The 18,173-nt window shown below is 37.3% G+C and overlaps 1 protein-coding gene across 2 annotated transcripts in view; it reads right to left on the minus strand.

Annotated features, from left to right (window-relative positions):
* SCP2 (sterol carrier protein 2) overlaps window positions 1–18,173 on the minus strand; it is a 161,478-nt gene that overhangs the window by 24,808 nt on the left and 118,497 nt on the right. For both annotated transcript variants that reach the window (XM_046660148.1, XM_046660150.1), the window contains exon 12: window positions 5,057–5,210. In XM_046660148.1, the coding sequence (XP_046516104.1) occupies window positions 5,057–5,210 (154 nt within the window). The remainder of the gene's footprint in view (window positions 1–5,056; window positions 5,211–18,173) is intronic.

Below are 18,173 nucleotides of genomic sequence, written 5' to 3' on the forward strand. Positions count from 1 at the left end.
GAACTTAACCACTCGGCCACGGGGCCAGCCCCCTCTGATATATTTATTGATGTTTATTTATTTAGATATATATCTATTAATAGATAAATAGGTAGATAGATATGGATATATTTAAAAATGGGGGAGAAGAGGAACTCTTACAGCAGAATGCCACTTAAATATAAGGAATGATGAAGTTAGAAAAAAATCATTGATGGATGCTAAAATGAATGGATAATGGGTAAAACTCTGATGAAGAACAGGATATTTACATAATCTCAAAGCATTTCACACAAATTACTTATAACTACAAAGAAAAAACAGTAACTTTTCAGAGGAAAATACGGCAGCTATCACTTTTATCAGATGATCAAAGCTAAGCATGACCAACATGGGACAACCAACGTGTGCCTCCAGACACGATGCACTACGACACAACATCACTTCAGTGGTATTCCTGCAAAAAAAGTATAACCTGAATCTAATTATGAGGAAACAACAATGCAAACTGAGGGACATTCCACTCTTAAAGAATGTACTTGTACTCTTCAAAAAAGTCAAGCCAGGGCCGTCAGGTGGCACAGTAGTTAAGTTCGTGCGCTCCACTTTGGCAGCCCAGGGTTCGCCAGTTTGGATCCTAGGAATAGACCTGCACATCATCTATCAAGCCGTGATGTGGCAACACCCTACGTAGAACTAGAATGACTTACAAGTAGGATACACAACTATGTAGTGGCATTTTGGGGACAAAGAAAAAAAAAAGAGAAAGATTGGCAACAGATGTTAGCTCAGGGCCAATCTTCCTCACCAAAAAAGCATACCTTTAAAAAAAAAGTCAAAGTAAAGAAATACAAAGAAAGGCTGAGTGACTATTTCAGATTAAAGGAAACTAAAGAGCCATTAACAGCTACATGCATTCAGGATCCTGGATTGGATTCTGGACAAGGAGAAAAAACAAAGCTTATAGTATCTTTACAAAGATTTTTTTGGGACAATTATCATACTGTGAATGTGTCCTTTGGTTAGGTAATAGTATCGTATAAGAGTTAAATTTTCTTACTTTGATAACTATACTGTGGTTAAGTAAGAGAATGTCCTTGTTTTTAGAAAGCACACTGAAATACTCAGGGATAAAGGAACATTAATGTCTCTAACTTTCTCTCAAATATTTCAGAAAAAAAAAATATATATATATATATACACGCAGAGAAAAAATGATAAAGCAAATGGAGCAAAATGTAAACAACTGGTAAATCTGAGTACAAGGTATATAGGAGTTCCTTGTACTATTCTTGTACTTTTTTCCTGTATGTTTGAAATTATGTCAAAAAAAGGATTTTAATTAAAATAGAAATCTAGAAAATGAAAAAGCTAATCACCTACAATCCCAACACTCCAGAAAGCTTCCTATGTTCATTTTTCCATATTGCTTTTTCTAGTCCTCATTTATGAGCAGGCACACAGTTGTAATCATTACATGGATAGAATTTTTACTTTTAACTTTTAATTTCTTATATCACTCAGGGTTTTCACCTGTTGAGTTAAAATTTTAAGCTAACTTAAATAATTTTCCATTAAAAAACAAACTGGAACAATCCAAATACGCCTCAACCAAGGAATGCATAAACAAACTGTGGTACATCCATACAATGGAATACCTCTCAGCAGTAAAATGAAACAAACCACTGATACACACAGTAACACAGATGAATCTCAAATGCATTATGCTACGTGAAAGAAGCCAAACTCAAAGGCTTTTTTATTCTATTTACATGATATTGTGGAAAGACAAAACTACAGGGCAGAAAACAGATCGGTGGTTGCCAGGGGCTGGAGGGTATGGGAAAGGGTTGACGACAGAGGTGAACAAGGAAATGTGGGGGTGACGGAACTGTTCTGTATCTTGATTATGGTGGTAGTCATATGACTGTATATGTTTGCCAAAACTTGTAGAACTACGCACTGAAAGGGTGACTTTTACTGTATGTAAATGACACCTTAATTAAAAAATGGAAAAAACAAAACAAAGTTGGGTTTTAAAGATAGGTTTCATTTAACGGATTATAGAATGCAAATCTATCGTCAGTCTATCATAAAAGCTCTTCATTTACATAAAATGAATAGGATGTTATAATACAAAGTCAATACTCACATTCAAAACTAGTCTAAATTAAAGAAAAGTTTAACTGTAAACTAAATGCAACTGGTCGCAGCTCTTAAATATGACTGCTCCTCTTCCTTTTCACTGGCCCTGTTGCAGCACTTAACATTTCTTATCCACACTACTCTCTGCTGCCCAGGGATTCCTGGCCTCTGGTCTCTCCACCATTCAACTAGAAAATATACCAGACTGATCTATCCAAAGTGCAATATAACCACATGATCTTTTGCTAAAATTCATATTCTGTAGGATAGCTCCAAACTCCTGAGCACAGCTTTTCAAAACCATGATCCAATCTCCTGTTACAGCTGCATCTCCTGACCCCGACGCACTACTGACTCTGCCTCTCTCCCCAAGCACACGCAAAATAACCCACCTCCACCCACACAGCACAACCACTCATCAAACCTCCACGTATTTTCAACTCTCTGTACCCAGGTACAGGCCTAGAATGCCCCTCCCTCTACTCTTCTGCCGGGCAATTCTAGCCATCCTAGTTCAAATTTACCTTCTTCATTATAATATCTTCCCGTAGACTTCCACAGCATTTTGAAAAAACTATGTCTGCCTTCCCCACATACTCAGAGGACCATACTTGGGGGCCTAAGCATCAAGCACTTGCTCCATGAAAGTCAGCTAAACGAGAAACTTAGCAAATCAGATCATGTGCAATGTGTACCTTAAAATTACTTTGTTTAAAACCAAACCACAACCTCATTTTAAACTATATTTGTACCATCAGAGTTAGAATTACTTTCTCAATTTTGGCCTTTGGAGTGAGTTATGTTCTATCACTAAAACTATCAATAATATCTTTAATATTTCAAGCCAATTTCTTTTCAGTCATTAATATATCATCTGGATTTTTTCATGCCTCTGTCTTCCCAGAAATATCAACTGTAGCTATTGTGAACATTCTATCAATTATTCAGTCTCTTGAAAATAAAACAACTATGAGAATTCCTTGTTTAAAAGACAATTTATTGCCCAAAGTTCATAACCTTCTCTTCTGAGAAAACGAGACAGCTACACTAATATGCTGACTCTGGTAGCGCTCTACAGTTTGGCTTTGCTGAGAGTTTTCAACTCCAAATACAAACTGGTGCAACTCCAGAGGACAGCCCAGAACCAATGCATCAGATTTAGGAGAAAACTTAAAATTCAACATCTTTTTATTTGATTCGATTCAATAAACATTTACTACGAGAGAAATCTTCAGAGAGGCGGGGGTAAGTAAGTCATAGCCTTAGGCCTCAACGATTTCATATAGTAAACAGAATAAAAAACAAGCTGGACAACAGCACGGAGGACCTTGAGGTTATCATGAAAGAAGTCAGACAGATAAAGCCAAATACCACCTGTATGATCTCACTCATGTGGAAGATAAAGACAGCAACAACAAACACATAGATGCAGAGACTAGATCGGTGGTTGCCACAGAGGAAGGGAGGACTGAGGTGGGTGAAAGGAGTAAAAGGGCACATGTGTATGGTGACAGACAGTAATTGGTCCTTGGGTGGTGAATGTGAGGTAGTCTACACAGAAATCAAAATATAATGAAGTACATCTGAAATTTATATAATGTTATAAACTTATGTTACCTCAAGGGAAAAAAAATAAAATAAAGAGAATAAAAAACAAGCTAGATACACTACAAGTAAACCAAACTTGGATAGGGACCCAAAAGGTACAAAGTGCTGTTGATATTTAAAGGGAGATGGTGCCTGAGCTGGGCCTTAAAAGAAAGATAGAATTTTCACAACAGAAATGATATTCCAGGCAGAAAAAGAAGAGTGAAAATAAGAGACTCAAGAGCTTGTGACACATAAGAATATAGTAAATTCTGTAAAAGAAATGTGTTGCATACCCTTTGTGGAAACAAAGTGTGAATAAATAATTACCAAACATTTCAGGAGAAAAAAGGGAGCCAATCAGTGTTGAAAGGTGCAGCGGAGGTTCAAGAGAATAAGGGTGGAAAACAAAGACGAGGACACTCCATAACTTCATAATCAGGTTGCCGCCGGCCCGACCTGACCTCAGTGGTGAGGTCAGAAACTAGACTGTAAGTATGTCAGCACGGAAAAACAAAGGTGGCTCAACATAAAAGGCTCATCACGAAAGAATAATTAAGGTGAGAAGAAAAATAGATTTGTTAGAATACGGAAGACTGGAATATGTTTGGAAGGGAGGCAACGTAAGGCAAGCATGGAAAGATTCAAAAGGGAATATACATAATATTGGGAACAAAGTTACAGAATGGGGCGGGGGCACAAAAAGCATGCAAAGAGGAAGGCCAAGCCTGGGAAAGGAAGGACTTTCCCTCTAGGAAGGAGGAGCACTTCTCTGAGATGAGCTAGGAAGTCGAGGGATCCTGAAATTTTGGGAAAAGAAAGTGCTCAGAGATTTGAGGAGCACAGGCATGTGACAGGCACAGGGAGGAAAGCAGCAAGACGAACACGAAGGATCCTAGCAGCGGGGAGGGCTGAGATGGATTCAGAGACATACATGTGCAGAAATCCAATCAGCATATCTGATGACTTTCTCCAAACAACCTCAGAGGCCTGGCAGGCTACGGGGAGAAAGCAAATTGCGGGAAGGGAAACCAAAAAGCAACTTGCCTAAATGACAATTACTCAGGCTGGCAGGGCTGAGACAAGGACCCAGCCAGCTTGGACTTCCAGTTCAGCAAGCTCTTTTGACTACGCTGCCTCCTTATTGAACAAAATGTTCCTAAGGCTGGTTAAGTTTAAAAGCTAATGGGCAGTTTTAAAGTTTTAAAGGCATGCTATTAAAGCAATGTAAGGAGATACCTATTCTTTGAGTACAACAAAATTAGTACTTTTTACACGTACAACGTCATCAGCTGTGAAAAGTCAGGAGGATTCATTGCCAGACAAACCCCAGAACGCCACTTACCTGGCAGCTTCAGGAAAACCCATCCTGTAGAGCGTGACAACTGCAGCTCCTCCAAGGCCTAAATTATGCTGCAGAGCAACCTTTGCACCAGGAACTTGCCTTTTTCCGGCTTCCCCTCTCAGCTGCCAGCAGAGTTCAGCGCACTGAGCCAGACCTAACAAATCGAACACAGAGCAGTCAGATTCTGCTGGCTGGAGAAAGCCCCAGCCAGCTTCTCCAGGCAGCAAATGGCTAATGTTTAATGGTGACTTTTAATTAAGCTGAGACAACATTTGCCTAAATAATAATTTCTCTTAAAAGCACTGATGGTTTTTACTGCTAGTTTTCCCCCCCAAAGTAATCTTTGTATTTAGACAGTATCCAGGCTTAAGAAATTCCCCGCACTCTTTAAATCTATCCACCCTGTCATTTTCTGGCCATGTTGCAAGAGAAAACAGTGAATAGACAGTTCTCTGCCCCAGGCAAAATGGCATAAAAAGAACTAATTTTACCATGTTTAATGTATCAAAAGAATCTAAGAGTTGGGAGTTTTCTTGCCCTAAAAAATTTAGCTGGTATGGAGAATTTTCCTATTCTTTTCTCTAAATAGTTCCCAACAAGAATGAATTGTTTTCCAGAGCTATTCACAAGAATAGCTCTGGATTCACAAGCGTATCAATTTGACCCCTGGATAAGAAAATCAAAGATTCTTAGAGCTGGAAAGAACTTTATGATGTAAACGCCGAGAAACTATAACATTAAGTCATTTGTGAAGGGTCACAAAGCAGGCTAATTCCAGAGCTGAGATTAGAACCCATGCCTCCTGATCTGCATTTGCGTGCTTTCCACCAGACCGGCTATTCAAGTACAGCTGAGTCAACAATGTTGCATCAGGAGAGACTGGTTTCATGTCCTGGAGGCAGAGCCCCACAGGGCTGCCTACAATGCTTGTTCTCCCGACCACACTCCCAATTCCAACTTCCCATTCCTCAGCACCTGTGGCATTTTCCTGTCTAAACCCCAAACTCCTCAAGAAATTTAACTGCCACTTCCTATTTCCAAGCAGTGTCTATATATTTACAGAATATAGATCTTAAACACTGTTTCAAAATAGGTAATGATTTTTTGATTTGTGAGCATTTTGAATATTAAGGAGGAATCTCGAAGTGAATGATTCCACTAATATATCCAAACTCTGGGGCAATCAATTTTACTAGAAACCTACCATATAAAAAGCTTAAACAGGGGCCAGCCTGGCGGTGTAGTGGTTAAGTTCACGCACTCTGCTTTGGCGGCCCAGAGTTCGCCAGTTTGGAATCTGGTTTGGATCCCAGGTGTGGACCCAAACACCACTCAAGCCATGCTATGGCAGCGTCCCGCATACAAAATAGAGGAAGATTGACAACAGATGTTAGCTCAGGGCCAATCTTCCTCACCAAGAAAAAAAAGCTTAAACATTCAGTGAATATGTAAGACCAAAACAAAGTATTCCAACTGGTCTTTATATACACATGGGTGTGGAAATACTGCTACTTTTCTTCACAAAAGAATAAATATACATAGTTTACGAATATTTGAGAAAATATTCAACATCACCTTGATCAAATCAAACAGAAAGGTATCATTTTTAACCAATGAAATTGGTAAAGATATTTAAAAATGGGACTAATCAAAGCTGGGGAGGGGCTGGCCCGGTGGGACAGTGGTTAAGTTCGCGCATTCCACTTCTCAGTGGCCCGGGGTTCGCCGGTTCAGATCCTGGGTGCGGACACAGCACCGCTTGGCATGCCATGCTGTGGTAGGTGTCCCACATATAAAGTGGAGGAAGATGGGCATGGATGTTAGGTCAGGGCCAGTCTTCCTCAGCAAAAAGAGGAGGACTGGCAGTAGTTAGCTCAGGGCTAATCTTCCTCAAAAAATAGAAAAAAAAAAGCGGGGGAGACTATGGAGAGACAGCCACCTCAACATAGTACTGGTGAAAGTTCAAACTGGTACAACCTTTTCTGGAAGGCAATGTATAAAATAATAAAGAGCCTTTAAAATGCCTTAAAAACCATTCTGCAGAAATAATCAAGCAAAGGCAAAGTTTTACACACAAGACTATCTGTTCATCACATTGTTATAAGAGTGAAAAACTAGACAATCTAGAAGTAAAATAACTGAGGAATGTTTATATAAATTATGAGCTATCCATATGACAAAGTACTTTGTTCCTATTTAAAATGATGTTTATAAAGTTCTCAACAATTTAGGAAAATGCTTATGATATAATCTTAGTAAAAAATGCAAGGAAGCAATTAGATATTCATCTACCCATCCATCCAACAAATATTTACTGAATGCCTGTTATGTGCCAGACACTGTGCAAGGCTCAGAAGATCCATCAATAAAAAAGACAGGCATGGTCTCTTCCCTTGTAAAGCTGACAGTCTGAGATATAAAGATACAGGCATTCACAATACGGTCTGATAATGCTATCAAAGGATTAGCACAAGTGCTACAAGCACACAGAGGACTATCTAAGACAGCTTGGCAGGTCAAGGAATGATTCCCAGATGAATGGAGATCTCAGTTGAGGTCCTATGAATAAAGAGGAGCTAGCCAAGCAAAAAAGAGGAATTCTAAGAATGCTTCAAGAACTGAGATGAGCATGTGCAAAGAAGGAACATGGCCTACTTAAGGAATAGAAAGTGAAGTGAGCGAGGCTAGAGAGTGCTCAAGACAGCCAATACGAGAGTGGGAGTGGGGCGGGTAGGGAGAGACGGGGAGAGAACATGAAGGAATACTGGAAGCACTTCCGGATTCTGCAGTCATTTCGATCACACCACACGACTGACACTGCAGAAGATGTGGTACGCTGCAGTAATCTCTACCCTAACTCATACGTGGCAAAAAAGGAAGAAGAGAGGGAGGGAATAAAGATCCATATTATCAACTTATTTTCTTGACATTTATTTGCTTTTGACAGAAGATGGGTGTCAGTGGGAAAACATACTGATTATTTGAGCTTTCTGGCTGTCTACTTTTGAAATAACCTGGTGTTTTTTGTATTTCTAGAATTTAGATCTGTGGAGAATGAAAGTCAAAAGTTGGCCTCAGAAATCCACTTGGCAAAGAAGTTTCATAACAGCAGACAGTCAATGAAAGCATAAACTACTTGAGCAAATTTTTTTACAAAACTTCCCTTTCTTGGATAACTTCTGGCACTGAATTGAAAACCATATTTTTCCTATGCTTGGAAAAAAATAAACTATCAAACATGAATATCATATACTTATAAATTGTAGATGGACATAGGAATGGGCATCCTGTCAATGAGTATATTCAAACAGTAATGCCCTTTTATAGTCTCTTATGAAGGGAAAAAAAATTTTTAACCTGATTACTTCATTTTACTGATATCTTGCTGCAAAAATTGCCTAACAAGATAGTCCATCTTTTTATATAAGAATCATTAGCCTAGCACTCAGCTACATAGGTACATAGTCTGGTTGCTACTAAAAATAAACCATTCGAACATGGACCAAACACTCCACTAAGAACTAATGATACAAAGAATTCACAGTGTAATATAAAGTGCTAATAAAGATAAATATTAAGTGGTATGGAAAACCACAGAATGGAAAAACTACAGAGGATAATATTTTGAGATATTACCCGCGGTCTTTTCTTCCTCTGCTTCCTTGAACCTGTAACTCTTCCTATACCATTGAGACAGCCAAGTGCAAAAAAGTCATAATTTAGCTTTAGTTTCAAATTACTAAAGGCCTTAGTATAAACAACACAAAAAAAGCATGGTTTTCTATTATTGGAGGCTGGCTTTTTGAGAAAGAAAAAGTTTGCAGAGTTTCAAAGGGCAAAAAGGTTTAATGGATTCAGCATATACTGAAGGATACATATTTACATAAGAGTAGTTTTTCCCTCTAAAAGCTATAAAGTTATCAACCTAGAATGCTACCAAATGTAAAATATCTTTCAAAAACAAAAGTAACACAAAGACATTTTCAGACATACAAAGCTGAAAAAATTCATCTCCACACGGCAACACCCGCACCCTAAGAAATGCTGAAGTCCTTTAGGCAGAAGGACAAGGATAGCACATGGAAACACAGATTTACACAAAGGAATGAAGAGTACTGGAAGTGGTAATTACCTGCGTTAATAAGGTTTCTTCCTTATTTTTTAAATCTCTTTAGAAGAACACCAATTATTTAAGCAAAAAATAATAATTTCCTGTGGGGTTTATAACATATGTAAAAGAAAAATTCACAACAGCATTATAAGGCCTGGACAGGAGAAATGTAAGTATACTATTGTAAGGTTCTTTTACTATTAGTGAAAGGGTGTAATATCATTTGAAGATAGACTATGATAAGATAAAGATAAAATGATCCATACTTTGTGCTATATACAAAAATTAACTCAAAATGGATCACAGATCTAAATGGAAAACTTAAGGTATAAAACATCTAGGAGAAAAAACAGAAAAAGATCTTTGTGACCCTGAGTTAGACAAAGATTTCTTAGATATAATACCAGTACCATGCTGTTTCGGTTACTATGGCTTTGTAGTATATTTTGAAATCAGGGAGTGTGATACCTCCAGCTTTGTTCTTTTTTCTCAGGAATCCTTTGGCTGTTCGGGGTCTTTTGTTGTTCTATATAAATTTTAGGTTTCTTTGTTCTATTTCTGTGAAAAATATTGTTGGAACTTGGTTAGGGATTGTGTTGAATCTATAGATTGCTTTAGGAAGTATGGACATTTTAATATGCTTATTAAATTAATTGCTTTAGGAAGTATGGACATTATAATAATTATTATATTATTATAATATAATAATTATATATTATTATTATATAACGTCTTTACATAGACGTTCATATAAAGATTTATATATTATAAATTATACACAATAACCAAGACTTGGAAGCAACCTCAGTGCCCATCAAGGGACAAATGGATAAAGAAGATGTGGTATTTATACACGATGGACTACTACTCAGCCATAAGAAATGATGAAATCCGGCCATTTGTGACAACATGGATGGACCTTAGGGTATTATGCTAAGTGAAATAAGTCAGAGGGAGAAAGTCAAATACCATATGATCTCACTCAAGTAGAAGATAAAAACAACGACGAACAAACACATAGCATTGGAGATTGGACTGGCGGTTACCACAGGGGAAGGGGTAGGAGGGAAGGCAAAAGGGGTGATTAGGCTCACATATGAGTGGATGGACTATGATTAGTTTTCGGGTGGTGAACATGATGTAATCTACACAGAATTCGAAATGTATTATGATATACATCTGAAAGTAAACAAATAAATGAAAAAAATGGACTTTGATCCATACTTTGTGCTATATACAAAAATTAACTCAAAATGGATCACAGATCTAAATGGAAAACTTAAGGTATAAAACATCTAGGAGAAAAAACAGAAAAAGATCTTTGTGACCCTGAGTTAGACAAAGATTTCTTAGATATAATACCAGAAGTAAACCCATAAAAGAACAAACTGATAAATGAGACAAAATAAAAAACTCTGCTCTTCAAAAGACACTACTAAGGAATGCAAAGTCACAGACTGGGAGAAAATCTTTGCAAAACTATGCATATGATAAAGAACTCATACACGGAATATATAAAGAACTCTCAAAAGTCAACAAAATGAAAAACCCAATCTTGCCCCCCAAATGGACAAAAGATCTGAATGGACACTTCTCGGAAGAAGATATACAGATGCAAGTAAGCACATGAAATGATGCAAACATCAATAGCCATTAGGAAAACGCAAATTAAAACCACAGGGAGATGCCACTGCACACTGATTAGCACAGCTCAAATTTAAAACACTGACCATACTAAACGCTGAGGAGGATGCAAGAGAACTAGGACCCTCAGGCGCTGCTGGTGGGAATGCAAAACGGTACAAGCACTTTGGAAATCAGTTTGACAGTTTCTTAAAAGCTAAAAACACACCTAGCACATGATCTAGTCACTCCACTCTTCGGTATTTACTCAAGAGCAAACATAATAGACGTTCATATAAAGATTTATATATGAATGTTCACAATAGCTTTATTTGTAAAAGCCAAAAACTGGCAACAACCCAAATGTCCATCAACAATAAACTGTGATACATCCATACAATGGAATAGTACTAAGCAATAAAAAGGAATGAACCCTCGATACATGCAATAACATGGATGAATCTCAAGCAGCCAAAAAGAAAGAGTATATACTGTAAGATTCTATTTATATAAAATTCTAGAAAATGCAAACCAATCTATAGTGACAGAAAGCAGATCAGTGATTGCTTTGGGATGAGGGGAGGGGAGTAGGGGAAGGGAGGGATTACAAAGAACCACATACGAAGACACTTTTTGGGTTGATGGATATATTCACTGTCTTGACTATGGTGATGGTTTCACAGGTGTATATATATGTCAAAACATTAAAGTGTACATTTTAAATATGTGCAGTTGATTATATGTTAATTTTACCTTAATAAAACTGTTAAAATAATAAAATAAAATGTGGGGTATACACACATGATCTTCCTTCTCTCTATTCTTTCCACTTGGCAAGAGCAATAAAAGCCAGTGCCTGCTCCTCGCTATCTCTACCTGGCAACAGTATGAAGAGTAAACACCCTCTCATGGGCTCCATTTCTCCTGCTACTGGAGAGTGTTCATTAAAGTCTAATGATAAGTCATACCTCTCCTCACATCACAGTGGTAAAAATGCAAAATTCTGGGCAATGGGAATGAGGACGGGTGGTCTGTAGGATATGACGAGAAGTGAAATAGATGCTTTAATAAAAAGCTATTGAGCCCTTACTGACTTTTTCAGAGTCAATATTGGATTGAGATCTCGCCAGTCAACGTCTTAGGTTGTATTTCTTTTGGTGACCCTTTTAGAGTAGAAGAGCCAAGCCATGATTTGAGTATACTAGGTCCTCTGGTTAACATCCCATTTACTCTCATTTCTTTTTCATCCAAATCCTTAAACCCTAAGTTTAAAAAACATAAACAAAAATCACATGATAGAATAATACATGTACCATTAAAAACATAAAGAACTATGAATCACTATGTTGTACACCTGAAACTAATACAATATTGTATGTCAACTATACTTCAATAAAAAGAAAATCAAGAACTATATGAGGGGCCAGCCCAGTGGCGCAGCGGTTAAGTTTGCACGTTCCGCTTCTCGGTGGCCCGGGGTTTGCCAGTTCAGATCCCAGGTGTGGACATGGCACCGCTGGGCAAGCCATGCTGTGGTAGGCGTCCCACATATAAAGTAGAGAAAGATGGGCATGGATGTTAGCTCAGGGCCAGCCTTCCTCAGCAAAAAGAGGAGGATTGGCAGTAGTTAGCTCAGGGCTAATCTTCCTCAAAAAAAACCAAAAACAAAACTATATGAATTCAGGAAAAATAATTACATCCCATTGGGGGCTCAGAGCTTCTTAGAATTAGGAAGGATCCCTAGGCCCTCACAGACGGGCAGTTCCCTGACAACGTTCCCATCAGGTTGCTCCTTGTATTTCTTGTGCGTGGTCTGTGACAGGGGAGGCATGCTCTCAGGAGGCAACCTATGCCATCTTGAGAAGCCCTGTTAGAAAGTTCTTTTCTGTATCAGCCCCAAATCTACTTCCCATAAATTCTTCCCAATGATCCTAATTCTTACCACACTAAACAAGTTTATTCCCTCTGCCCCATATCACCTTTCAGATTTTAAAGGAGCACTTAATTCATTCAACTATGCCCTTTATATGTGCAAAGTCTTGCGCTGGGCACTGTTTAGGGTACAGAGAGAGACGAAATATGGATCCTGCCCTCACAGGCTCTTAGTCAAATAGGGGAGATTTTTAAAAGGCCATAAATAATTATAATACATACTACAAAGCATAAATGTCAAAAGAGAAGTACTGACAAAGTATAGCAAGAGTTCAGAAAACGGAAATACTAATTTAATCCATGAAAGGATCAAGAAATCAGGCTCTATCTAAAATAGGTAACACTTGAGAGGGATTTTGAAGATGGGCATTTCTACTGAGGGAAGGGCTTTGAAATAGAATGTAGTGGTTAAGAGCTTGAACTCTAGAAATAGACTGCCTGGGTTTGAATCGTAGCTTTGCTACTCTCTAGCTTGGTGGCAAGTCACTTTGTGCCTCTATTTTCCTCTTTTATAAAATATAAAAATAGAGATGAGAATTAAATGCATTTATGCCTGAAGAATACGTATAACAGTACCCAGCACTTAGTGCTGTATAAGTATCTGCTGCTGTTATTGAGAAAACAGCAAAGACAAGAGTTTGTAGAGGTGAGAAGGCATTAAACACATCTGCTAAACAAATAGTCCAGTTTAGTTTAAACATGCTTCCTATTTCTGTATCTCCTCCTCCAAAACCCAACTAGATGTAAGTGCCGGCACAGAAGCTGGGATGTGGTGGGTATTCACTCAATCTTCAGCCGTCATTCCCCCTTCCCCTTTTCTTCCCTTCATAGTTCTGGTGTGTGCTTTGCCTAAGGCACTTAAATCTGCCTTGCATTATAATTATTTGTGTTATTACAGTATCTTCCTCGTGCATGCTTCCAGAGGGCAATGGTTATCTTGTGTATCCTAGTCCCAAACCTGGCTGTGCATGAGAGCTCTTAGGGGAACTTTAGAAAATATATAAACTGTTAGGATCAACCAGACCGAGGAATCAGAATTTCCAAGGGCAGGGCAGGAATACTTAAATGAAAAGGTACAGCAGATTCTGAACCAGTCCATTAGTAGACTCCACACTGAGAAATCAGTTACCTACAGCACCTAATGATAAGGTGACCACACAGCAAGCATTTGTTGAACTTTCATGGACTGAAAAATGAAAGATCAGGATCTAAAACTACGTTGAAGCCATACTGGAAGGGCACTAAATGAAGGCTGAATTGGTACAAAAGGCAAAACTAAATAACCAACTTTCAACTTCAAAGTAACAATCCCTTGTCAGGAGCTTTATCTCAAAGGCACTTTCATGCCCTTTTAGCCTATCACAGACATTAATATGCATTTTCAAAAATCAGAGATAGCTAAGAATAAGCTAAAGTCAAATTTACTTCTTCATTTTAAACAAGTGTTCAGTAAGTGTTGCACAATATATGTGAAAGCACTTTAAAAATGGGAATAAAATATTATATTATTATTTGGACATTAATTTGTTTTTGTCATATGACCATTGCAAAGTAAACAACAACAAAAACCTCAGGTTTAATGTGATTTTTCTAATTAGAAAATCCAAAAGGAATTCATGTTTTTAAACTGACAGTAAACAAAAGAATATTCGATTCAAATGCTTAAGTTTATCTTTTCCTTCTATTACAGGTACTGTCATGGCAGCTAAAAGCTTTTTTTCACTCAGATCTGAAAAAGTTAAAATCAGAAACCAATATCATAGAACTTTAATTTTAAAGCAAATTCTCCAATACTGAGTTCCCACCAAAGTAGCACTATCTCACAATTAAACTAACACCATTTATAAAGGAGAAGCTTAAATCCTCCCCACCCCATGTTAATTCAGTATGTTTTGGAAGCACTTACTTGATCATTTTCTGATTCTCTTAGACTCCCACTGCAGTTTGTTATCCAAGTTACCAGGGCAAAAATATTTAAACTACTCAGAGCTGTCATTCTGATATATTTTCCAGGAGCTGGAATTCTTTCTTGGGCTATGGCTAATAGTCATGTGTCAGATTTACTTGAAGTATATCCAAATCCTCAACATGTAGCAAGTAAACACTCTTCAATAATTCCTCATCCTTATTCAGACTACCAATCAGGCCATCAAGATTTTTAAGTCTTTCCCCCCAAATGCTATACCACCACTAAATACTATCCTTCAAAGACTGAAGATAAGAGGAGAATTTTACCAACAGTGTAGACTCAAATATTGGAAAGGGTTTTCAAAGGATACCGCAGAAGGTGTGAGTCTCTCCTCGAAGTATTTGAAAACTGGGTAAATTCTACCCTCCTGATGGGTTTTAGATTAGCTTTTTAGTCCACAAAGGAAAGAAGTGGATGACCTGCTAAGACTGGCAAAATTGTTTACACTTGATAAAAAAAAAAAAATTCAGTGTTGACAAGATTGTAGAAAAAGAAGCACTCTCATATTCTGTTGTTGGGAATACACATTGATATAATCATTTTTGAAGAAAAGTTGGCAAAATCCACCAATTTAACATACTTACTATCCTTTAAATACACTATATCCTAGTGATATTGTGAGTTCACTGTTTGGAATTTATCCTACGAGTATACTTGAAAAAGTATGCAACGACACAAGGATGCTTACTGTAGCACTGTATGTAACAAACTGGACACCTGTATGTCTATAAATTTCTTACAATGGGAATACTACGCAGGCATTAAAAAGGATAAATAACATCTACAAGTGACAATATAAAAAGATTTTTTAAGATATAAGTTAAAAAAGCAGTCTACAATGGGATAAATATACACATATACACATATACATACAGAAAGATTGAATAAACACACATATACATATTTTTGGCCTATTTTGCATAGGCATAACAATTTTTGGAAAAATCCAAAAGAAATATTAAAAGGAGTTGACTCTGAGAAATAGAACTAAAGGTAAAGAGGAAGAGAAAGACTTGTTAAATGTTAAAATTTGTCATCCAGTTCTAATATTAAAAAGCATATAGTAACTCTTTAGAGAACTATTTGGCAGTTTCTTATAAAGTTAAACATACAGCTGCCCTATGACCTAGCAATTTCACTGTGAGTTATTAACCCAAGAGAAAAGCAAAAAGTATGTCCACAAACAAACTTGTACAAAAATGTTTACAGTATCCTTATTATTATAATACCTGCAAAGAGGAAAAAATTCAAATGTCTATCAACAGGAAAATGGATAAATAAACTGGTATATGTAAACAAACAGTATTCCTACTATTTAGCAATAAAAAAAGAATGAACTACTGATACAAAAAAATTAGATGAATCTTACATTCTACTGAGTGAAAGAAACCAGACACAAAAGTGTACATATACATACTGTATGACTCCATTTATATGAAGTTCGAGGATCAGAAAAACTGATCCACAATGTGGAAGTCAAAAAGTCTTATCCTAGTTGAGGGGGCTAGAGAGCAGGAGAGAGGGGCTTGAGGGGAGTCCAGGGATTTTCCGGAAACGGACCAACGGAACTTTCTGGGGTAATGGGAATGTTCTGTATCTTGCTTTAGCTAGAAGTTACATGATGTATACAATTATCAAAACCAATCATCCATTTAAAGCTTACAATTCAATGGTTTTTAGTATATTCACAGATAAGTGCAACCATCACCACAACCAACTTTAGAACATATTCATTACCTCAAAAAGAAATCCCATACTCCTTAGCCATCACTCTTCTATCTCACCCAGTTCCAAACTACTAGTAATCGACTTTGTTTCTACAGATTTGTCTATTCTGAACATTCCATATAAATGGAATCATATAATACGTGGTCTTTTGTGACGGCCTTATTTCACTTGGCAAAATGTTTTCAAAGTTCATCTATGTTCCACCACGTGTCAGTACCTCATTTCTTTATGGTCGAAGAATATGCCACTGTATGAATATACCACGTTTTGTTTATCCATTCAACAGCTGATGACAGACAGCTGGGTTGTTTCCACCTTTTGGCTATTACGAATAGTGCTGCTAAAAACAACTGTGTTTTTGTGAGAACAGTGCATTTTATTGCATGCAAATTATACTTCAATTTTCAGAAAGACTATGGATATGAAAAAATCATATAGTTACTACAAAGCATGTTTTCTGAGTGTTTCAGTGGATGGCAGAACAAAAATATTTCAGAATGGCAAACAAGTCAATTATAGTAAAAACATGTTCTTTCAGAGAAGAAAAAAGTTATGTGTCAATAAAAACAACTAACTGAAATTACATATGCATCTGATGCAACAGAAGCTTCCTATACGAGAGCAACAAAGCTGTCTAAAAGAATTTAAATCACTGTCTCAAGCGCAAACTGTAACCCTTTAAGCCTTCAAGGACCATACCACAGAAAAGTTTATCATCACCCCAACTCCTCCATGGCCCGTTAGCAACACAATCAACATTGAAGTATGACCTAACTCTTTTGAGGGATAAAGGAAACAGTTTAGTCTATTTACCAAAGGCAGAAAAATAGTTTAAAAATAATGTCTGGGTAGCACTGGGCACAATATTTACTACAGATATTGATGCCTTGAGGCTGTCATACTAGAAGGAAAATTATTTTCTTTACAAATTAAAGAATATTCTTCTGAAATGGTTATAAATTGTTTTTCATGCTGTGATACAAACAAGGGCTTTATTACTAGCAACTAGCTCCATTGCGGCTTCCTTTTGTAGTAATAGTGAAAGGAGAATACTAGCAATTATTGTTTTCCTACTCTGTTTTGGGGACTCTGCTCTGTGCTTTACGTAAACATATTTCTCATTTAATCCACGGAACAGCCCTACAAGGTGGCTACCATGTTTTATTCCCATTTTACAGACTGAAAAACTAGGATCAACAAAACTATATATTGCAAAGAGTGACCAGGCTAAGATCAAATCTAAGACTTCATTCAAACAGAACACACACCTGCAGTTGAGGTACAGCCCCTCCATATTCCTTTCCATTCACAGCCACTATTCCTAAAAGCTTATCAACACTATTGTTGCCACTTTCTCAGTTCTAATTCTTCCGAAATTCCCATGTACTTCCATGCAAAACATTTCACTAAAATTGCTCCAAGACTGCCAATGACTTGATAATAGCCAAATTGAAAGGACGCTTTCCACTCTTTATCGATCTAACTTTTCTGCCCCAATCTCTTACTTTTGAAACACTCTCCTTCCTTGGATAACTGACCATTTCCTCTCAATATTTTTAAATGTCTCTTCTTCTCCACCTCCACCTTTAATTTTTATATGTCCTAGGGTTTTACCCTTGATCTTTGTGCTAGATTTGCTAGCATGGTATTCCACATAGTATTTCTCTGATTAAGCAGCTTATTTAACAGCCTCAATGAATAAAACACAGGAATGGACTCCTGCTTACAGCATTCATTGGACTTACCATGTATGT

Source organism: Equus quagga, chromosome 5 (assembly GCF_021613505.1).
Source record: "Equus quagga isolate Etosha38 chromosome 5, UCLA_HA_Equagga_1.0, whole genome shotgun sequence".
Classification (NCBI taxonomy): domain Eukaryota; kingdom Metazoa; phylum Chordata; class Mammalia; order Perissodactyla; family Equidae; genus Equus; species Equus quagga.